Genomic DNA, 23,111 nt, shown 5'->3' with positions numbered 1-23,111 from the left:
TATATATTATTGATGAGGTTTGGGATAGATTTTTCTTTTAAAGAAACTGGTTGCCTTTGTACCTTGAGCAATGCTGGGCTCATAGTAGGTGCTCTGTGGTAGCGAATCACACTCTTTTGCTGTTTGATTTTACTGGCTGCCAAATTTCTATGAATGCCACTGAGTTACCCCAGTATCATAATTAGGGATGTGGTACTTAAAAAAAACACTAAATAGACTTCCTCTTTCGAGAACACCGGAATCACAACTAACTGCTGAACAATCATCGACACGAAGACACTGGAATTCACCAAAAAAGGTACCCCACATCCAAAGACAAAGGAGAAGCCACAATGAGACGGTAGGAGGGGTGCAATCACAATAAAATCAAATCCCATAACTGCTGGGTGGGTGACTCACAAACTGGAGAACACTTATACCACAGAAGTCCACCCACTGGGGTGAAGGTTCTCAGCCCCATGTCAGGCTTCCCAACCTGGGGGTCTGGAAATGGGACGAGGAATTCCTAGAGAATCAGACTTTGAAGGCTAGTGGGCTTTGATTGCAGAACTTTGACAGGACTGGGGGAAACAGAGACTCCACTCTTGGAGGGCACACACAAAGTAGTGTGTGCATTGGGACCCAGGGGAAGGAACAGTGATCCCATAGGAGACTGAAGCAGACCTACCTGCTAGTGTTGGAGGGTCTCCTGCAGAGGTGGGGGGGTGGCTGTGCCTCACCATGAGGACAAGGACACTGGCAGCAAAAGTTCTGGGAAGTACTTCTTCACGTGAGCCCTCCCAGAGTCCACCATTAGCCCCACCAAAGAGCCTGGGTAGGCTCCAGTGTTGGGTCGCCTCAGGCCAAACAACCAACAGGGAGGGAACCCAGCCCCACCCATCAGTAGACAAGTGGATTAAAGTTTTACTGAGCTCTGCCCACCAGAGCAACAGTCAGCTCTACCCACCACCAGTCCCTCCCATCAGGAAACTTCCACAAGCCTCTTAGATAGCCTCATACACCAGAGAGCAAAAAGCAGAAGCAAGAAGAACTACAGTCCTGCAGCCTGTGGAACAAAAACCACATTCACAGAAAGATAGACGAGATGAAAAGGCAGAGGGCTATGTACCACATGAAGGAACAAGATAAAACCCCAGAAAAACAACTAAATGAAGTGGAGATAGGCAATCTTCCAGAAAGAGATTTCAGAACAATGATATTGAAGATGACCCAGAACCTCGGGAAAAAAAATGGAAGCAAAGATCGAGAAGATGCAAGAAATGTTTAACAAAGATCTAGAAGAATTAAAGAACAAACAGAGATGAGCAATACAATAACTGAAATGAAAAATACACTAGAAGGAATCAATAGCAGAATAACTGAGGAAGAAGAACGGATAAGTGACCTGGAAGACAGAATGGTGGAATTCACTGCCACCAAACAGAATAAAGAAAAAAGAATGAAAAGAAATGAAGACAGCCTAAGAGACCTCTGGGACAATCTTAAACGCAACAACATTCGCGTTATAGGGGTCCCAGTAGGAGAAGAGAGAGAGAAAGGACCCAAGAAAATATTTGAAGATATTATAGTCAAAAACTTCCCTAACATGGAAAAGGAAATAGCCACCCAAGTCCAGGAAGCACAGAGAGTCCCATACAGGATAAACCCAAGAAGAAACACGCCAAGACACATAGTAATCAAATTGGCAAAAATTAAAGACAAAGAAAAATTATTGAAAGCAGCAAGGGAAAAACGACAAATAACATACAAGGGAACTCCCATAAGGCTAACGGCTGATTTCTCAGTAGAAACTCTGCAAGCCAGAAGGGAGTGGCATGATATACTTAAAGCGATGAAAGGGAAGAACCTACAACCAAATTACCCAGCAAGGATATCACTCAGATTTGATGGAGAAATCAAAAGCTTTACAGACAAGCAAAACCTAAGAGAATTCAGCACCACCCAACCAGCTCTACAACAAATGCTAAAGGAACTTCTCTAAGTGGGAAACACAAGAGAAGAAAAGGACCTTCAAAAACAAACCCAAAACAATTAAGAAAATGGTAATAGGAACGTACATATCGATAATTACCGTAACCGTGAATGGATTAAATGCCGCAACCACAAGACACAGGCTTGCTGAATGGATACAAAAACAAGACCCACATATATGCTGTCTACAAGAGACCCACTTCAGACCTAGGGACACATACAGACTGAAAGTGAGGGGATGGAAAAAGATATTCCATGCAAATGGAAATCAAAAGAAACCTGGAATAGCAATACTCATATCAGATAAAATAGACTTTAAAATAAAGAGTGTTACAAGGGACAAGGAAGGACACTGCATAATGATCAAGGGATCAATCCAAGAAGAAGATATAACAATTATAAATATATATGCACCCAACATAGGAGCACCTCAATACATAAGGCAACTGCTAACAGCTCTAAAAGAGGAAATCGACAGTAGCACAATAATAGTGGGGGACTTTAATACCTCACTTACACCAATGGACAGATCATCCAAGATGAAAATAAATAAGGAAACACAAGCTTTAAATAACACAATAGACCAGATAGATTTAATTGATATTTATAGGAGACTCCATCCAGAAACAACAGATTATACTTTCTTCTCCAGTGCGCACAGCACATTCTCCAGGATAGATCACATCTTGGGTCACAAATCAAGCCTCGGTAAATTTAAGAAAATTGAAATCATATCAAGCACCTTTCTGACCACAATGCTATGAGATTAGAAATCAATTACTGGGGAAAAAAATGTAAAAAACACAAACACATGGAGGCTAAACAATACGTTACTAAATAACCAAGAGATCACTGAAGAAATCAAAGAGGAAGTCAAAAAATACCTAGAGACAAATGATAATGAAAACACGATGATCCAAAACCTATGGGATGCAGCAAAATCAGTTCAAAGAGGGAAGCTTATAGCTATTCAAGCCTACTTCAAGAAACAAGAAAAATCTCAAATAAAAAATCTAATGTTACACCTAAAGGAACTAGAGAAAGATGAATAAACAAAACCCAAAGTTAGCAGAAGGAAAGAAATCATCAAGATCAGAGCAGAAATAAATGAAATAGAAACAAAGAAAACAATAGCAAAGATCAATAAAACTAAAAGCTGTTTCTTTGAGAAGATAAACAAAAGTGATAAACCATTAGCCAAACTCATCAAGAAAAAGAGGAAGAGGACTCAAATCAATACAATTAGAAATGAAAAAGGAGAAGTTACAACAGACACCGCAGAAGCAACTCTATGCCAATAAAATGGACAACCTGGAAGAAATGGACAAATTCTTAGAAAGGTATAAACTTCCAAGACTGAACCAGGAAGAAATAGAAAATATGAACAGACCAATCACAAGTAATGAAATTGAAACTGTGATTTAAAAGTTTCCAACAAACAAAAGTCCAGGACCAGCTGGCTTCACAGGCGAATTCTATCAAATATTTAGAGAAAAGCTAACACCTATCCTTCTCAAACTCTTCCAAAATATAGCAGAGGGAGGAACACTCCCAAACTCATTCTACGAGGCCACCATCACCTTGACACCAAAACCAGACAAGGATGTCACAAAGAAAGAAAACTACAGGCCAATATCACTGATGAACATAGATGCAAAAATCCTCAACAAAATACTAGTAAACAGAATCTAACAGCACATTAAAAGGATTATACACCATGATCAAGTGGGGTTTATTCCAGGAATGCAAGGATGCTTCAATATATGCAAATCAATCAATGTGATACAACATATTAATAAACTGAAGGAGAAAAGCCATATGATTATCTCAAAAGATGCAGAAAAAGCTTTTGACAAAATTCAACACCCATTTATGATAAAAAGTCTCCAGAAAGTGGGCATAGAGGGAAGCTACCTCAACATAATAAAGGCCATATATGACAAACTCACAGCAAACATCATTCTCAATGGTGAAAACCTGAAAGCATTTCCTCGAAGATCAGGAACAAGACAAGGATGTTCACTTTCACCACTATTATTCAACATAGTTTTGGAAGTCCTAGCCACGGCAATCAGAGAAGAAAAAGAAATAAAAGGAATCCAGATAGGAAAAGAAGAAGTAAAACTGTCACTGCTTCCAGATGACATGATACTATACGTAGAGAATCCTAAAGATGCCACCAGAAAACTACTAGAGCTAATCAAAGAATTTGGTGAAGTTGCAGGATACAAAATTAATGCACAGAAATCTCTTGCATTCCTATACACTAATGATGAAAAATCTGAAAGAGAAATTAAGGAAACACTCCCATTTACCATTGCAACAAAAAGAATAAAATACCTAGGAATAAACCTACCTAGGGAGATAAAAGACCTGTATGCAGAAAACTATAAGACACTGATGAAAGAAATTAAAGATGATACCAACAGATGGAGGGATATACTATGTTCTTGGATTGGAAGAATTAATATTGTGAAAATGACTATACTACCCAAAGCAATCTACAGATTCAATGCAATCCCTATCAAATTACCAATGGCATTTTTTACAGAACTAGAACAAAAAATCTTAAAATTTGTATGGAGACAAAAAAGACCCCGAATAGCCAAAGCAGTTTTGAGGGAAAAAACGGAGGTGGAGGAATCAGACTCCCTGACTTCAGACTATACTACAAAGCTACAGTAATCAAGGCAATATGATACTGGCACAAAAACAGAAATATAGTTCAATAGAGCAGGATACAAAGCCCAGAGATAAACCCACGCACCTATGGTCAACTAATGTATGACAAAGGAGGCAAGGATATACAGTGGAGAAAAGACAGTCTCTTCAATAAGTGGTGCTGGGAAAACTGGACAGCTACATGTAAAAGAATGAAATTAGAACACTCCCCAGCACCATATACAAAAATAAACTCAAAATGGATTAGAGACCTAAATGTAAGACCGGGCACTATAAAACTCTTAGAGGAAAACATAGGAAGAACACTCTTTGTCATAAATCACAGCAAGATCTTTTTTGACCCACCTCCTAGAGTAATGGAAATAAAAACAAAAATAAACAAATGGAACCTAATGAAACTTAAAAGCTTTTGCACAGCAAAGGAAAACATAAAAAACACGAAAGGAAAACCCTCAGAATGGGAGAAAATATTTGCAAAGGAATCAACGGACAAAGGATTAGTCTCCAAAATATATAAACAGCTCATGTAGCTCAATATTAAAAAAACAAACAACCGAATCCAAAAATGGGCAGAAGTCCTAAATAGACATTTCTCCAAAGAAGACATACAGATGACCAACAGGCAAATGAAAAGATGCTCAACATCACTAATTGTTAGAGAAATGCAAATCAAAACTACAATGAGGTATCACCTCACACAAGTTAGAATGGGTATCATCAGAAAATCTACAAACAAATGCTGGAGAGGGTGTGGAGAAAAGGGAACCCTCTTGCACTGTTGGTGGGAATGTAAATTGTTACAGCAACGATGGAGAACAGTATGGAGGTTCCTTAAAAAACTAAAAATAGAACTACCATATGACCCAGCAATCCCACTACTGGGCATATACCCAGAGAAAACCATAATTCAAAAAGACACATGCAGCCCAATGTTCATTGCAGCGCTATTTACAATAGCCAGGACATGGAAGCAACCTAATGCCCATCGACAGACGAATGGATAAAGAAGATGTGGCACATATATACAAGGGAATATTACTCATCCATAAAAAGGAACGAAATGGGGTCATTTGTTGAGACGTGGGTGGATCTAGAGACTGTCATATAGAGTGAAGTAAGTCAGAAAGAGAAAAACAAATATCGTATATTAACACATATATGTGGAACCTAGAAAAATGGTACAGATGAACCGGTTTGCAGAGCAGAAATTGAGACACAGAAGTAGAGAAAAAACGTATGGACGCCAGGGGGTGAAAGCGGCGGGGGTGGGGGTGGTGGTTTGATGAATTGGGAGATTGGGAGTGACATGTATACACTGATGTGTATAAAATGGATGAATAATAAGAGCCTGCTGTATAAAAGAATAAATTAAATTTTAAAAAGAAAATACAAAAAACAAACAAAAACACTAAATAGTTTGCTTTTAGTATAGAATTTTGACACAAGCATTTTCTTGGAAGATGGAACAGTGACTGTGATCCCAAATAACAGGTCTGAGCCTGGCTTTCAAAAAGCTCGACTGATGGGTGTTTCAGGGCAAGGATCTTGCTCCACACCCGATACGTGAATAGGGACACATTACATATTTGTTGCACCTAGAGCATAGCTAAGTGTCCAGCTCAGGGTTTAATGAATGAATGAATTTTTGAGCACCTGACCCACGGCTGGCTTTCAGCGTGTGGAGGGTGGATGGATAGATGGGGTTGGTTCACAGAAGTCCAGTGCTCTCATCAGAATTTCTAGTGTGCCTCTCTGCCTTCATGTAGACTGTCTGTTACATTTGCTGCTTGATTTTAAAATTGGATTTCCTCCTGTTTTACTGCAGAAAATGCAATTCAAGCCTTTGGCAATGGCTCAGATGTGACCGTGTGGCAGCCAGCCCTCCCAGTTCAGACCACCACTGCCACCACCACCACAGCCTTCCGGGTCAAGAACAAGCCCCTGGGGCCAGCAGGCTCTGAGAATGAAATCCCCACTCATGTTTTACCACCTTGTGCAAATTTACAGGTAAGAGCAAGGGCTTGAACACTCTGTCGGTGCTTTACTTCTGAGGGCAACACAGATGCATTTTCTGAAATGCATTTAGAGATGGAGGGAGAATGATAGACTGCTGCTCAGGTTTGAGTCTCAAAAGTGCATTTTAACCATGAGAGATGGAGACCGTGATATTCTCTAGAGTGGAGAGAAGGATGGGCTCTGGAACTGACTCTGCCATTGACGAGGGCTGGGGCTTTGGTAGGTTCAGTCTCCTATGGGGTCACTGCTCCTTCCCCTGGGTCCTGATGCGCACACTACTTTGTGTGTGTACTCCAAGAGTGGAGTCTCTGTTTCCCCCAGTCCTGTCAAAGTCCTGCAATGAAAGCCCACTAGCCTTCAAAGTCTGATTCTCTAGGAATTCCTCCTCCTGTTGCTGGACCCCCAGATTGGGAAGCCTGACGTGGGGCTCAGAACATTCACTCCAGTGGGTGGACTTCTGTGGTATAATTGTTCTCCAGTTTGTGAGTCACCCACCCAGCAGTTATGGGATTTGATTTTATTGTGATTGCACCCCTCCTACCATCTCATTGTGGCTTCTCCTTTGTCTTTGGATGTGGGGTATCTTTTTTGGTGAATTCCAGTGTCTTTGTGTCGATGATTGTTCAGCAGTTAGTTGTGATTCTGGTGTTCTCTCAAGAGGGAGTGACAGCATGTCCTTCTACTCTGCCATCTTGAACCAATCTCCCTCTTCTGCCCATTTTTTAATCGGACTGTTGGTTTCTTTGATGTTGAGTTGTATGAGCTGTTTATATATGTTGGATATTAATCCCTTATCAGTCATATCATTTGCAAACATTTTCTCCCATTCAGTGGGTCGTCTTGGGGGCTCTTGGCTTTGTCAACATCATTGCCATTTAGACTGAATGTGGAATATTTAACTCTGTCTAAAGATAAGCCAGAGACAGTGTTACTATCAAAGTGTTAAGGCAAATGTAGCGTCCTGCTCGGGTTCATTCTTCAGGAAGCAGAAGGAGATGCTCTTTCGTGGTTTGAGGAGCTGTGAGGCACTGCACTGAAAACCCCTCGTGTGAATAGAGTCCAGTGAGAACGGCCCAAAGACTTCTTTGGAGTTGATTCAGATCTCCAAGGGAAAGAACCACAATGACTTACAAATAGTCATTTCCTAACTTTAGTCAAAGCAGAGTGTTGATTCTTTTTGTTGATTTTTTTCATCATAATGAGTATTCAGCTATTTTGGAACATCTTCATATACTCACCAAGTATTTTCACACACTTCACCTCTTCGGATGTTACCCTCCACAGCTGCTAGAGAGATGCCTTGATTGTGTTGTTACTGGAGCCTTGGAGGACGTGGGGCTCAGCAAGGGGACGCTTTGGCTTGAGCCTGCAGAGCTAGCGAGTCACAGAACCAGCCCTGGAATCTAGAGGCTTGTGTTCTTTCCACGGTTCTTCCTTGATTTGAGAGGCAGCAGTGACCACGTGGTGACTTCTGCCTGCTGCCATGCCAGGAGAGGGGACCTGTGCCAGGCACTGTGTGTGTTCACACTTGTCACAGGAATCCATCCTCCCATCTCCCCACCACCCCCAGCCCAGGCCCTGCCGAGGATCAGCCTCGCCGGAACACTCACCGGAAACTTCTCTGCCAAATACCTTCCTGACTCACAACCCAGTCTGTGTCCTAGAACGTATTCGGGCAGTTTTTCCACTTGTGACTTGCTTGCTATCTTCTCACCCCCCAACACTCCCCTCTTTTTCTTAGATATCCTACCTGCCGTTCAGCTGAGCTTTAGTCTCTGTCTTCGTCCTCCTGGGTCCCTACCAACACACACCATCATCTACACCCACACACAAGCCTGAGGAGAAGGCGGGTAGGGAAGACACAAGCTAAGGTTAACCAGATGTTCTTCATACTTCTAAAGTGTTTCCTGAGCCCTTCCCATCTCCAGTGCACTGTGCAGGAAATGCCAGAACTAGGAGGAAGCTTGGGGAATATTATGGCATCTAACTGCCCCATCCTGCAGTACAGCCCTGCGGTTCAGGGAGGGGAAGTGACTTGCACTAAGTCCCCCAGCTGGTTAGAGGTGGGTCTAGACGCAGACACAGCACCACGGAGCACAGTTTCTTTTTTATCTCTGGCCAGGCCTCAGCGTCCTGCTTCCTCTCAGGTCAGCCTTCTGTTCTTGTCGGGTCCGCTCAGCTTCCAGCATCTGTAAAGACAGGTGGCCAGAGGAGGGTAGGACCCTGTTAGGATGAGGTGATGACAGTGGCCAGAGGTGGTTCCTGACCACAAGAAGAGGCAAGCTTTGGCTGCAGCAAAACCGGTTTCTTCTCTGCTCGTGTCTAAGTGCACAGAGCATGATGGCAGAGGCAGTGTTCACCCTGTTTATTAAGCTCCTTTTGTGTTCTGGAAACTTCATGGAGATGGGCATTCAAAACAAATGCTGTCCTCAGTGAACGTACAAATAGTGGGCAAGATGCAGCTCGTCAGCATTTTTGGAAGGTCAGACTAAGTTAATAGATGGCAACTCAGAAGAATACTCATCACTGGAAACTCCGTGAAATTAGTTTCCCCCATGAGAGAGGAGTCTGACAGCCATGCGGAGGTGTTCTCCCCGTCTCCCTTCCCCCGGCCCCACCAAATCACCTGGCTTCTGCTTCTCGGGGTACAGTGCTTGGCTTGGCCACATGGTGTTTACCTCCAGCAAGATCTGCCCGACCACCCCTCCCTGTCAGGGGGACTCTGTGCCACTGCAAGGTCACCCTGGCAATGTCAGGGGAGACATGAGCTCTTTTCCCAAGAAACAGCCTTTCCTTCTGCTGTATTAGTGATAGGAACTCTGCCTCATAAACAGAGGGGCAAAGTAAAATTAAAGTAAAAATTAAAGCATGATGTTTCTCTCAGGGCTGCCATTTAACTTCTCAGCAGAGGGGGAAATGGAGACGTGGGAACACCAAGGAAGGAGGGGCGGCCACACCTCTCTCCCCGATGACACACACGCAATCCACACATCTTGGAGCTAAACAGCATTTTACTTCTAGGGAGCTCTTAAGGGTTCCACAAAATCTCACCTTACCTCCTGCGAAGACTACCTGTCTGAGCCCATTTTTGCACCCATGAGGCAGGGGGTGAGGGCTTGGGTTTTACAGCCAAGCCTGTGTGCAGACCCAGACTCTTGCCCTTACCAGCATCATGACCTCTCCAAGCCTCTGCTTCCTCAGCTACAAAATGTTACGACTGCCCAGCTGCTAGATTAAGAGGATTAAATGAGGGTCATGTTTCAGTGCCTGGGGCAGAGTGAATGCTCCAGAATGTCACATGCGATGCTTAATCCCAAGTCAGTTGGCCATTTGGCCCTTTGCAAGAGATGGATGGTGGCGTTGTGCCTTGCTTGGGGTGTTACACTAGGGAACATTGGTGTGAGTTGCACTAACAGGTATATAGTGTGTCTCATTTTGCAAAACATTTCGCATGCATTGTGCCCTCTAGTCCTCACAACAGCCCACAAGTCAGGTATGATAAACATCCTTCTCTTTTACAGATGAGGCAAATGAGGCAGGGACAGGCTAGGAACATAACTGAGATCACACAGTAATTCTGTAGTGGGGCTAGGATTTCCGACTCTGAGCCCAGTGTACTTTTTGCCTTGTTCCATGACCTTGGACAACCTGGGCTCTTTCTTTGAATTAGGAATTGGCAGAGAGTAAGAAGTAAAAAAATAGTAAAGGAGGGCTTCCTTGGTGGCGCAGTGGTTGAGAGTCCGCCTGCCGATGCGGGGGACACGGGTCCGTGCCCCGGTCCGGGAGGATCCCACATGCCATGGAGCGGCTGGGCCCGTGAGCCAGGGCCGCTGAGCCTGCGCGTCCGGAGCCTGTGCTCCATGACGGGAGAGGCCACAACAGTGAGAGGCCCGCATACCAAAAAAAAAAAATAGTAAAGGAGGTCATGCAGTATTTGTCTTTCTGTGTCTGGCTTATTTCACTTTGTATAATGTCCTCCAGGTTCGTGATGTTATTTATATGTGGATTCTAAAAAAGTTGAACTTTTTAAAGCAGAGACTAGAATGGTGGTTACCAGGGGCTGGGGGTGGGGAAATGGGGAGATGTTGGTTATAGGGTACAAACTTTCAGACATGCAAGTTGAACAAGATCTGGATACATAGGGCACGGTGACTGTAGTTAGCAGTACCATATTATATACTTGAAATTCGCCAAGAGAGTACATCTTAGTTGTTCTTACCCCACCCCCCAAAATGGTAACTATGTGCGGTGATGAATATGTTAATTAGCTTGATTGCCGTAAACCTGTCACAATGTATACATATATCAAAACATCAAGTTGTATGCCTGAAGTAAATACAATTTTTATTTGTCAATTATACCTCAATAAATCTGGGGGCGGTGAATAATAGTAAAAGAGGAAGGGAGAAGCTGGATTTGAGAGACCCATATGTCCCAGTGCTTCCTGAAGGGGGTGCTTCGAATGCTGGGAAAAACAGAAAGCTTGTAGGCTGGGATGCTTCATGCTGAAATCCCAGCAGACAGGGTACAGGGGAAAGACTGAAAGTTTGCCACTAAAACTTGTTGTAGCTCGATTATCTCTTTAGAATGACCTATATTAAGAATGGTTGAAAGAATCACTGGAAGCCAGAGGATTGGGGGTGAGTGGGTGAGTGATGAGAGGGGACTTAGCCTATGAGAACGTGGTCCCTGGCGTTGATTTAGGACTCTTGCTTCCACGTAGGGCTCCCAGGAGACTTATTCTTCCCATCTGTCCTTCCTTTGCCTGGCTATCTTCAGATAAATTACCACTTGCCGGGGGTCCTAGAAATATCTTAGAGTGGCGTTTGTCCCAGCCATATGTGTCATTACTCAGAATAGAACTGAGTTAAACCAGCTTGGGATCCATTGGTAACAGATTTGGAGCAAGTCAACTATCTTTGGCAGCTCTAAAGTTCACTACCCTCGAGAAGCACCCTCTTGTAATATTTTTAAATATACAATAATATGAGAAAACTCTGAGGGACTTGGGTTTCTGTCTTAACATTTGAGATAGATTTCCCCTCGGAAGGGAAGAATAAACATTTTCAAAAATCGGCTTCAGAGTGTAATTATCAACAAACCAAACACAATTCTGTTTGGGGAAAATGAGTGGCCTTGCGTGTGGTGTATATAGGACTCATCTGCAGTTCCTACGAAAGGCTCAGCTTTAAAAAAAGGAAAGTTGGTTGATTAGTATAAAATGTCATAGAAAAGTCCAAGAGCTAACCCCCTGAGATGATAAAATACCAGGTTTTGGGTAACCAGCCAAGCTCCCATGTCAGGATTAATTGGCAGGCATATTAGCAACGAGCATGACGCAGGCTGTGCTATTGCTGGCATATCCCTTTGACTTGCACAAAGTGGTCACATGACAAAGAAACATTAAGAATCCTACGAATTATTTCATCTTCTGTGCACTTGAGTGGTCTGGTAGCTGGAAAAGCTCAGAATGTTTAAATCAAATGGACTGTACTTGTCACTTATTTAAAGTAAATTTGGGAAGTGTAGGTGTTGGAAAAATCTCTGTTTTGCATTATTATACATCACTAAACTCTGGTGGCTTGAAGTGAAGACCTCTTAAAGTGGACTTTAGGCCCTTGATTTCCATGGTCAAATAGGGTTGTAGAAACTTGGGGAATACAGCCTTGGGACTAAGGCTGAGGACCCCTGAGAAGTTTTCACTGTCTCTGTGCTTTTCCTCAGGAAGAGACGTGACGTGTGACCGAGAGGAGAAAGTCTGATGGACGGGGGGCGCACACTCAGAGCAGGGCAGGCAGAAGGGTGTAGGAAGCTGTGAACACTTACTCGGGGCTCCAGGGAACAGGGCGAGCCACATCCAAAGTCAGTTTTTTTGGGAACCGAATAAAACATATCTATGAGTGAGACATGGAGGTACAGCAATTGTGGATCTCAAGTCTCCTCCCCTCATCTTAATGGAACTTTTAAGCAGCGTTCTATAGAAAAAGGACTTCGCAAAGCAGCTTTCTCATTCATAAAAGAGATGTGAGCAGGGTCCAAATGAATAGCTTTTGCAAGAATGCTTACTGCTAAAGTGAGCAATGCAAAGGCTCCCTGTCCCTTTACCCGCCTTAGCAATCATGTCACCTACTTTGGCAGTCAGACTATGCTAGCCCTAAGAGGAACAGGGCTGGCCGTCCGTGGGCCATGGGGGCAAATGCCTTGAGGTGGGCATCTTTCCTGGAGCAGAGAACCTGGATTCAGTGGATTTCAGTCTAGGTCTGTACCTCCCTGGCCTCCCAGGAAAGCCTCAGTACAACCCCTCTCTTGGCCAAGTACAGTCTGAAGCTATAGAAATGCACTGGGCACTTGTATGTTGCAGCACAACGTTTACAGATTGGTAGTAGGGGCAGGGGGCAGATGCACTTTGCCTCCTTAACACCTGCTTATAACCTGTTTAACTCCTACATGTGAAGAATATTTGAATATTGAATTAGAACACTGGATATTAGAATACTGCAAAAATCTCTCTCTGAAACAAGACCTTCCATCCTGGAGGAACAGTATGTGTTACCCCCTCACTGCCCCGGTACCTCTTCAGACCTAAACGGAGTCCATCTGTACTGGATAGGGCCAGACCAGACTGGAAATGATTTTGAAGCTCTTCCCAGGGCCAAACCCCACAAGTCTCAATGTGGCAAGAAGGTGATTATCCAAACCTGCTGAATACCCAGGACTCCACTGGCTGTGACCAAGTGAAAATTTTAAGTGTTGAGTTTAAAAAGGAAAGCTGCCAATGGGTGTTTTGTAAATCATTTGTGTCAGCAGGCTGACCCCATGTGTCAGCTAATCCTGGAAATACAGGAGGTAAATTTAAATCTTCTAGCATGAAGCACTTAATCAATATTCTAAATGTTTTTCTTGCAATTGATGCTAGCAGAGCAATGGGGAGCTTTGGCGTCCTGTTAATCTTCCGGAGAAGAATACTTGAGAGCAAGGACAGGGTGGTGGGATTTTGCACAGGCTGACTGGTGGGAAGGTGGGAAGCTGGAAGGAGATGGAGAGAGGCGCTTATTTCCACACCAGGCCCCTAGCGCGGGGACACTCATCCCCTGTACTCACGCCACCCTTGCCAGTGGTTAAAGCCCCCCTCCGGTACCTCCATTTCACCCTGTGGCTGACAGCCTAGGAGTTGCTTTGCTGGGGGGGAGCATGAGCTTTGGAGTTGGTTGAACTGGAGCGAGGTTCCCAGCTCACTTCCTATTGCTCTGTCATGACCTGGGTCATGTTTCTTACCGTCTCTGAATGTCTCCTTTAAGCTATCGCCCACCTCTGGGGTTTGTTGTGAGGATTAAAGAACTAGTGCCAGTATGCAGAGGGCCTAGCACGACTGGCCAACCCTCTGCACTTGGAAGTGGACACCACCGTTATCGTGGTTGGTGACACATGTTAGAGCTTTAACTGTGGACCCTGGGGCCATATAGGAAGGTTGTTCCCAGGGATTGGGGTGGGGGTAGGGGCACATGGATGGAAAAAGATGGAGCTCTTTAGGTTTTGCTTCCTTCATTTGTAAGAAGGCTTTGAACCGAGTGATATCCTGCTGGTTCTAAGATGCGATCATTGTAGAAAGTCCCAAGGAAGGAGGGGAAGGTGTGGGATAGTCTATGGACACCAGGCGAAGAAGAGAAGGAAACCACAAGACAATAAAGAAAGGATCAGGTCTTGAACTGGGCTTAGAACTGTTTCAGAGTCCATCTCTCCATGCGCAGGAGTCTCTCAAGAGATCCTCCTAACCATCAGATTCTTGGTGCTGTGAACTTGGAGCTGTGACAGTAGTCAGGTCTTGGTCCAGCCTGGGTGTCAGAGTATGACCACCTGCCAGAGGCCATTGCCATATCTCTTTAACTAGTGCTGACAGTGGGAAGAGATGACACAATTGTAAACAGGAAACACTCTTATTTGCAGAAAAGATGGTATTTGAGAGCTAGCCCTGCCTCTTAGCCTCAAAGACCAGGAATTCGCAGGCTTTCCCATACTGCATTCCACCAGTGCTATTGTTTGCTTAATATTCATCTTTAAACTCAGTATCGAAATATACTATTAATAACATTTGTGAAACGTGAATCAATGCAATAGCTCTCTCTATATTAAAAAGTCATTATATAAATATTAAAATGAAAGCAATAAAAATGTTTTTATGCCACCTAAACAAAGTCATATACACCACTGGTTCCCAAACCCCACTTTGGGAAACATTACAAACGATCTAATCGTATGACGGATCCTAGAGCTATTTTCTGCGGTAACTTGCATCACCTCTGCTTTTTGTGGTTTTGTATTAATAAAGCAAATATGCAAATAGTACTTTCCATGGGTCAAGTACTATTCTAAGCACATTATATAAATACATACATATATGTATGTGTGCATATATACGTATATATATAAACTAATTTTGACAGTAACTTCATGAGGTCAGTACTATTATTATTCCCATTTCTCCAACAATAGACCTGAGACACAGAGAGGCTTGATCAGAAGGGAAATAGAACAGCAGCATGTTTCTCCTCTATGCATTTTAACTGGCTACACTGTAATACCTAAAACGGAGCATTTGACCTTTTTGTTTCTGGATAACATTATTCATTCAATAGAGACTAAATCAGTCCCTAAATTCTTGTCGAACATCTGGCAAATTGAGGTGCCAGGCCAGTTCATAAACGAGCATAAAGGAAGCGAATGATGCCTATTCTAACACCAGCTGGCATCCTGCAGTACAACTCACTTCTGACACCGGCCCCCGGTTAGCACAGATACCGCAGGTTAAGGGCACGGTCCCCAACAAGACTGCCCACTGCAGAGGCCAACCATACTTCAGGAGTTCCCAGGCTCTTCTGACGAACTGGCTACAAACTTAGGTGTTCCCGTGATGCCCTCAGGTTCAATTCACTAGAATGACTCAGAACTCAGGAAAGCACTATACTTACAAGTACAGTTTTATTTGAAAGGGTACAAATCAGGATAAGCCAAATGAAGAGACCCTTAAGCTGGAGCCTGCGAGGAGAGCTTCCATGCCCGCTCCCTGTGAAATGCTTGTGGAATTCAGGCATGCCGCCCTCCCAGCACATCAGTGTGTTCATCATCCAGGGTGCCCCACGGAGCCTCAGTGACCAGTTTTTATTGGGGTTCATTATATCGGCATGGTTGACTGATCCATTGGGCATGAGATTGAACGCAGTATTTGATTCCTGTTTGCTCCCCGGAGGTCAGGAGATCAGGCTGACCTCATGTGGCTCAAAACCCCAACCCCCTGACCCACGGTTGGTCTAAACAGAGCCATAACCATCACCATAGTCAGAACACTCCTATCATTCATGAACTTCCAAGGATTTAGAACTTATCTCCTAGGAACCGGGAATAAAAGTTAGCAGAATTTTAATTTTAATTCTAGGGACACACTGTGAAACTTCTCACAAGGAAGCTGGAGTTGAAATTTTGAGCATGGGCTCCCTTCACCACTTACCAGCCTTGAAACCTTGGGCAAATCACTTATCCTCTCTGCCTCAGTTTTATCGCCTGTGCAATGAGGACGGCAGTAAGATTGCCTCCTCGGGTATTATGAGGATTAAATGTGATCCTACTTGTCATGCGTTCTCAGGGCAGTGCTCTGCCCTAAGGAAGTTTTTATGAGCTGTAAGCTTCAAAGGGCTTTTAGCACTTGGGTATCACTGGCCCCCTTTGTCCCGTCTTTAGTAACAGAGAAGTGCTCCAAGGGGCCAGGCTAAACTATGCATTGCTTGTGGGTCCTGTTTTCCAGTGGCTTTTTTTGATATTGGTGGCCTGTGGGGCTTTGCACCTGTAGAGTAAATGAGAAAATGTGAGGCCTTGTCACAGTGATGGTTTTGAAATATGGTTTAGTGTCAAATGCCTCTCCAGGGGAAGTCACTTGCTTCCCTGGCATCTTTGCTGAAGATGGGCTACACACCTCACTACCAATCGTGGAAACTTCAGTAAAGGTTGTTTAGTGACTTCTCGGCTATGAACTGAACGGTTCTCCAGGCCAGGCTTACTCAACCGCAGCCCCACTGCCCTTTGGCCTGGTAATTCTTTGTTGTGGGGCTGCCCTGTGCCTTGTAGGATGTTGATCAGCGCCCCGGCCTCTGCCCTCTAGATGCCAGGAGCCCCTTTCCCCGACTGTGATAACCAAAGATGTCCCGCCACACAGCAAACGTCCCCTGCAGGACAAAATCGCCCCTGGTTGAAGACCACTGCCTGGGAAATGAGGGCTGCCTCAAAAACCCCCTTTTCTTTCTGCCAACATGGAAAATGGAGGCATGTAAGAGTCTTTTCAGGTTTCCTTCTCCTTGTGTGGTGAGGGGCTTCAGGAGATCAAAGAGCAGACGGGTGCATTGGACCAAATCTTTCCTAATTCGTGCCAGCGCGAACAATGAAACGGGGCTCTGGTGACCACGTGACGCCCAGCTGGGGACACTTAAATTAATTTCCCCAAGGCAGCACTCCCCTCAGAGTGACCCCCGGGGTAGACTCATACGTGGTGTTAACCGAGGCTCTTGACCAGGTTCCCATCATCCAGGGGCCCGCAGGAGTCCGTGGCCTTTAGGACCTCCCACCCTCACCCTGTCTGAGTGATGCTTTCCCCCATCCAGCATCCCAGATGAGTACCCTGCAGGTGACATGTCAAAGGAGACTTTTGCTGGACCACCACGGTAGATGGAAGTGCTTATACCAAACCACAGCTGGGGTTCTCATGCATGGACTTTGAGGATGGGGGAGTTTTAGGAGGGGCTGACATTGACTGCTGACCAGACAGGTCAGCACTGAGCCTTCAGCACGTGCACTGAATCTAAATGATTGTGGCTTCTAGATGCCATTTCCGGGCCTTTTGTTGAAGAAAACGGTCTCGGTGCAGCATGTTTTTTGTGGCATTTGGTTTATGGTTTCTGTGAGGTTGCCATCATTTCTGTGTAATCCACAGTGTTTTCTAGCACCCACTGTTGTTTTCGTTTCATAAAGAAAATTCCAAATCTTGGCTATACCTAGCATTTCCTTCGCATAATGCTCTCCTGCTTAGAGCGAGTTTAAGTCCTGGGAGAAATGAGCTGTGGGAGGGTCTTACGTTAGCAGAAGTGCGAAGCCACAGGGCACACCACCCAGGCTGCTTCTGGGCTCCCCTGGCAGCCTCCTGACGGAGCTCAGGACCAGCCTGCCAAGTGGCCCTGGGGCCCTGTGTGATGGGCCCGGCTACTCGCAGCAATGGAGAGGCTGACAGTGGCCTCCTGGGATTTAATCTTCCTGGCTTCAGGTGCCAGCGGATGAGCTCAGAGGGAAGCTACAGCCCAGAATCCACCCATGTTAGCCCTGGGAGGAAATAGGCTGTTGTAAAAACACTTTTTGAAATAACTGCTTATAGAGTGTTTTCAAAGCCCTTCATCCAGGAGAGTGCTTGAATTCAGAGCTCAAAATTGGGTATTACTCTGTTAAGGCTGCCGTACAATCCAGGATGCCAAAAGGCATTTTCAGCTGTGTATTCAAACCCTATTGGAAATGGAAACTTGCAGGGTATAACTGGTACCAAAAAACAGGAATTTCATCTCGGAGGCCTGGCTTCCTGGCAGGTACATATGCATATCACCCTATATCACAGAGTGCAGTGTCATACATCATATTCGTTTGCTGGGTCTGCCGTAACAAAGTACCATAGACTGGGTGGCTAAAACAACAGAAATGTATTTCTCACAGTTTTGGAGGCTGGAAATCCAAGGTCAAGGTGTCAACAGGTTTGGTTTCTCCTGAGGCCTCTCTCCTTGGCTTGCAGATGGCTGCCTTCTTGCTGTGTCCTCACATGGCCTTTCTTCTGTGTGTGTGCACCCTGGTGTCTGTGTGTCCAAATTTCCTCTCTGTATAAGGATACCAGTCAGATTGGATGAGGGCCCGCCCTAATGACCTCATTATAACTTAATCATCTCTTTAAAGACCCTGTCTCCATCCATAGTCGGTCACACCCTGCGGTACTAAAGGTTAGGACTTCAACATATGAATTTTTGAGGGACACCATACAGCCCGTAACATACATGTAAGTGGCAGGTACTCAGCAACTAAACATCTGACATTTAAAAAATCTCACCTATGGGGTGACTTTAAGGGGAGAAGACTGCTATTACCACAAGCATTTCCTCAATCCCCAGGGCCCTGCTAAGTGTCACCTGTACAGCCTTTGAATATGAGAGGCTCTGACTGTTGACTCGTTCTGTGGTCAAAGGAATGTGGGGAAAGGCACTTCCCTCAGGGGACTAGCTATTTCACCCAGCCTGCAAACATCAGGTGTTGTCTGCTTTGCTGAATCAGATGCTATCAGATTTCGGGCTTCTGCAAACTTAATTCAAGTAATGGTTTCTTTGTGAGTGGCATATTTGCATTGTAGCAAACTTTGGTTCAACATATTGTTAGAATACACAATACTGTAATTTAAGATATTTTACCAGCAGCAAAGGGTTTTATAATTCATTTAAAAAGTTGTAATGGGCTTGAGCATCTTCATTATAGTTTAATAATACAGCATTTTATACCCGGCTGTAAAATTTTAGCAATTGTACAATTCTATTATATAGTTTAATAATTGTTCAAATGAAGGAGAGTGTAAAGTTCCTAAAAACCAATTTAGTGACTTAGAAAAATAGCCTTTATGAAAATCTATTGTACACCTTTAATGAACCCAAATGTCACCTTTTCAACAAAGGCAGATCGCGGCATCTATTTTTCTCAACCACAAAGCCCTGCAAATTAAGCACGTAGAGTGCAGTATCTCTGAGTTATAATTTTTCTTTTTTCCTCTTTTATCCCTAATCTCCTAGAGCTGGAATAAGCCTATTGCCCCCACAGGGTGAACAGCAGCCGGGTCAGAAGAGCTTCAGTAGGAACAGGGAGTGAATTGGTTTTCTCTTAAGAAGGTTCTTTATTTTACAAATGGCCCCTTGATCTCACCACTTCAACCCCAACTCTTAACTCTAATCAGGTCTCTTATCCATGCCTCCAAATAACCCCTACTTCACCATTCTGTGAAGTAAGTGGCAAAATGGGGAGGCCTACATTATCATATAATTGTACACTATCATTACGCTTAATAAAAGTGTTGGCAGATAGCATCAGGGAGAAGGCACTGTGTCATCTTGTCACTGGAATTGTAATTCACGTTATTATATTTCTGGGATTTTCCGGGGTGTATTGTCAGACCACTAAAGTCGATAAATAGGAGGCCCTGAGCCAGGTACACAAACACAGTAACCATGGAATTTGTGGAGCATACCCTGGGGATGCGGTCCCAGGATCCTTGGGTGCAGTGAGACTCTTGAGCGAGCCGGCCCTGGCTCGGAGCCCTGTTTCTGTTACAGAGGAATGGCAACAGTCAGAGGAAGTCCCATGTGGCTGGGCTCCTTCCTCTTTAAGGTGCAGTCCAGGGACTCGGGGCCCACAGTCCATTTCTGCTTTGTGTTACATGCAGCTGTGTCTGTGATGCGGGTGGCGGGGAGGCTGGCTCTGAGCTGCCCGCCTGAGAAGGAAGCACGGGAGAGGGCACCGGCAGGGGCTGCAGCCCCTCTCCTGCATCACCCCGAGATGACACGAGTTTCCCTCCTTTTCTGTCTCCCACTCAGTGTTCTAGTTGCCTCACCCGTCTTAGTCAGCTCCAGAGAATTTCTAGCTGAAGTTTGGTGTTGCTTGAGAACAACATAAGGCTGTGCATCCCAACAGCATTTGGGTATCTTTTGCCAGGTCACGGTCATCTCAGCCATGAGGCCACAGCTGGAGGGTATTCTTGCTGCCCAGGGACAGGCATTTGCTCCAGGCTTCAGCTGTTTCCGGCCCCAGCACACGGCACCCGCTACGTTATATCAGGGTGAGGGTAGCACTTAGTGATTCTGAGTTCCTTTGGAGACTCAAGGCAGCGCCATCATTTGTTTTACTCCAAAACCAAGCTCACTTTCAGGTAATGTAACTCAAGCCTTGCTGTTCCGATTCTTGACAAGGGATCGTGCAGACAGTAGGCAAACAGTGGCATGGTAATTGCTCAAAGTTGCTTTTTTAGGAAAAAGGCTGTTGTGCTTAAGAGTGGAAAATACTGAAGGACCAGGCTTCTCTCTACAATAAAATCAAGCCTTCCTGTGGTCTACAATGGAGAGTAGTCGCATCTCCTTAATCCTTGGGTTTGTTGTCTGTAATGTGGGAATAATGAGCACAGCCACCTGGGAGGGTTGTGATAATTAAACAAATTAAAATTCTTCAGCATAGTAACTGAGCCTCCAGCACAGTAACTTTTTATCATTATTTTATCCTCCTGGTTCGTCTCTGCTGACCGTGAGACAGAAGGAGCCTGAGCACTGAGGGACAATTTGGTGACTTTTATCCCAAAATTCATCTGGAAAATGAACTTGGGTGCTGTATAGGGTGTGGACCCTGTGGTTGAAACAATTTTTATTGTCACCCTTTTTTGATGTCTTCTCCTAAACTTTTTTTTTTTTCTTCTACTTTTCTCAAAAAGTGAGAATAACCACTTAAGGATAGGGACGGGAAGACCAGGCCCCCTCAGTGCATTTCGGGAAAAGCCATTAGGCCACCCGCCCCTGCGGTCCAGAGGGTAGTGAGGCTGGCCCATCAGAAGGATAGTAATTCAGCAGTCGGACAATTGTGTAACCCAATTGCTGCATAATAAACATGCTTAATAAAAAGGAATAGGACGTCTGCACCATCTTGGCTATAAACATGCTCTCGTTCTGGGCAACCTACGAGAATACCTCTGAGCACACTTAGATCACATACTATAAATAAATCCAATTTCTTGTATCCCCTACTGACCTTTTATCCTTAGGACTTCTAACCAACCGTGCTTCCCTGCATAATAGACTCTGCCGTGCGCTTGAGCCGTGGAGCACAATTGTGGGAGGAAAATGGCTCTGGTTCTCTTGGGGGTGAGGTTCAGTGAAGGGCTCCTCTCCCGTGTGCTCCTCAGATTCAAGGCCCAAGAGGAGTCACGTCGTGGACAAGGCTGGAGAGGAAACGCAGGATGGGGGGCACTGAGAAGACGTTGTGGGAATTTCCCCCAGGGTGGCTTTCCCCTGCCACCCTGAGGGCTGCAGGGACCTCAGATATGACATGCGGGGTGCTCCTCTGTGGAGGCTGTCGGGGGAGTGAAAATCACCAGCGCTGGCCTGACCTCTGACTCCTTGGGTTGATTCTAGGCTGCCGCACTGGCTCTGTGCATGCTGGCTGTGTGACCCCGGGCTTAGCACCCTTATTATGCTAAGGGTTGATCTAAGGATTACGAGAGATAATGGTACCGTGTCTGGCAGAGCCAGTATGCGTGGGCTTTAGAGTCGAAGAGGCTGAAGTCAAAGAGATTCAAATCTCAGCGCAGCCACTCGGGGCTGTGGAAGCTTGGGCAGGTCCCGACCTCTCTGAAACCTCTGCTTCCTGATCTGTACAAAAGGGGAGTAGCCCCCCTCCGAAAGTCATATGAGTCCTTGGGGAGTATGCAGTAAAATGCGGATGGGATCATTACCAATGGAGGCTTTTCTTAAGAGTAATCGTCACAGTCATTATCACTATTAGTCTATTTGGTTTTCCTCTATTTTCTTCAATATTTTTCTCTGTCCACTAAAAGTACACTTTTTTGAAGTTTTTAAATTTTTTGCTTTCCCCTTGTTTCTTGCAGCACCACCGGTGCTCCGTCTTCCCACCCAGAGAGTGAACAAAAGCCCTGCGTCCGTGCTGTCTCCAGACCTGGCATTTTCTATCAAACCTTAGTTACCACCATAAGTCACAGAGCCATTACAGGGCTGCTCTCAGCTGCACATAAATGCACAAGAGAATGAGAGGCTTAATAAATATTATCTGATGGTGATGAGGGCACGTGTCTGATGAGATCGGCTTCATGCACTTCTCGTCAGGGACCACGATGAATCTTTTCTGCTGCTCTCTGCACACTTGCGTTTCCAAATGCACGTTTTGAGAAAACAAATGTTTCCTTTTAGGGCCATCCCCCTAGTTACCATTACACCATGATCACTGAATGCTTGCTCTACAAAACCCCTCCCCCACCCCAAACTAAAACATCTTTCACACAGTGTTTGGCATAATCTTATTGTTAATTGGGCATAATTTTCTAAAATGCAGCTCGTAATTGCTTCTTGTCTGAATAGTTTACTAATCAAGCAAGTTAACCATGAACAAAAACACACAGTTCTCTAATGTAGTTGGCAACCTGTGTTCGCCCCAACTTGGGGAAAAGCAAAATAGATGTAAGATGATCCTGTGGAGTAAAGGGAGGGAAGAAAGGCCAGCCCAAGCGCCCTGGTAAGCTCCCTGCTGTAGACAGTGTCTGCGCACAGCGCTGCTTGCCATCCTGCCATTAGTGTTAAATTACAAGCGCAGGGCTGCAGACATCCTTTTAT

General features: G+C 44.8%; 1 protein-coding gene across 1 annotated transcript in view; it reads left to right on the top strand.

Moving 5' to 3' along the window:
* Positions 1 to 23,111, top strand: part of GFRA1 (GDNF family receptor alpha 1) — a 204,099-nt gene that overhangs the window by 169,146 nt on the left and 11,842 nt on the right. Inside the window, exon 7 of the mRNA XM_082673720.1 lies at positions 6,479 to 6,660. Coding sequence (XP_082529846.1) covers positions 6,479 to 6,660 — 182 coding nt within the window. The remainder of the gene's footprint in view (positions 1 to 6,478; positions 6,661 to 23,111) is intronic.

The sequence above is a fragment of the Grampus griseus genome, assembly GCF_964374135.1.
Source record: "Grampus griseus genome assembly, chromosome: 16".
Taxonomy (NCBI): domain Eukaryota; kingdom Metazoa; phylum Chordata; class Mammalia; order Artiodactyla; family Delphinidae; genus Grampus; species Grampus griseus.
Note: the sequence above shows the minus strand (reverse complement) of the source record. Positions and strands in the feature narration are given on the sequence as shown.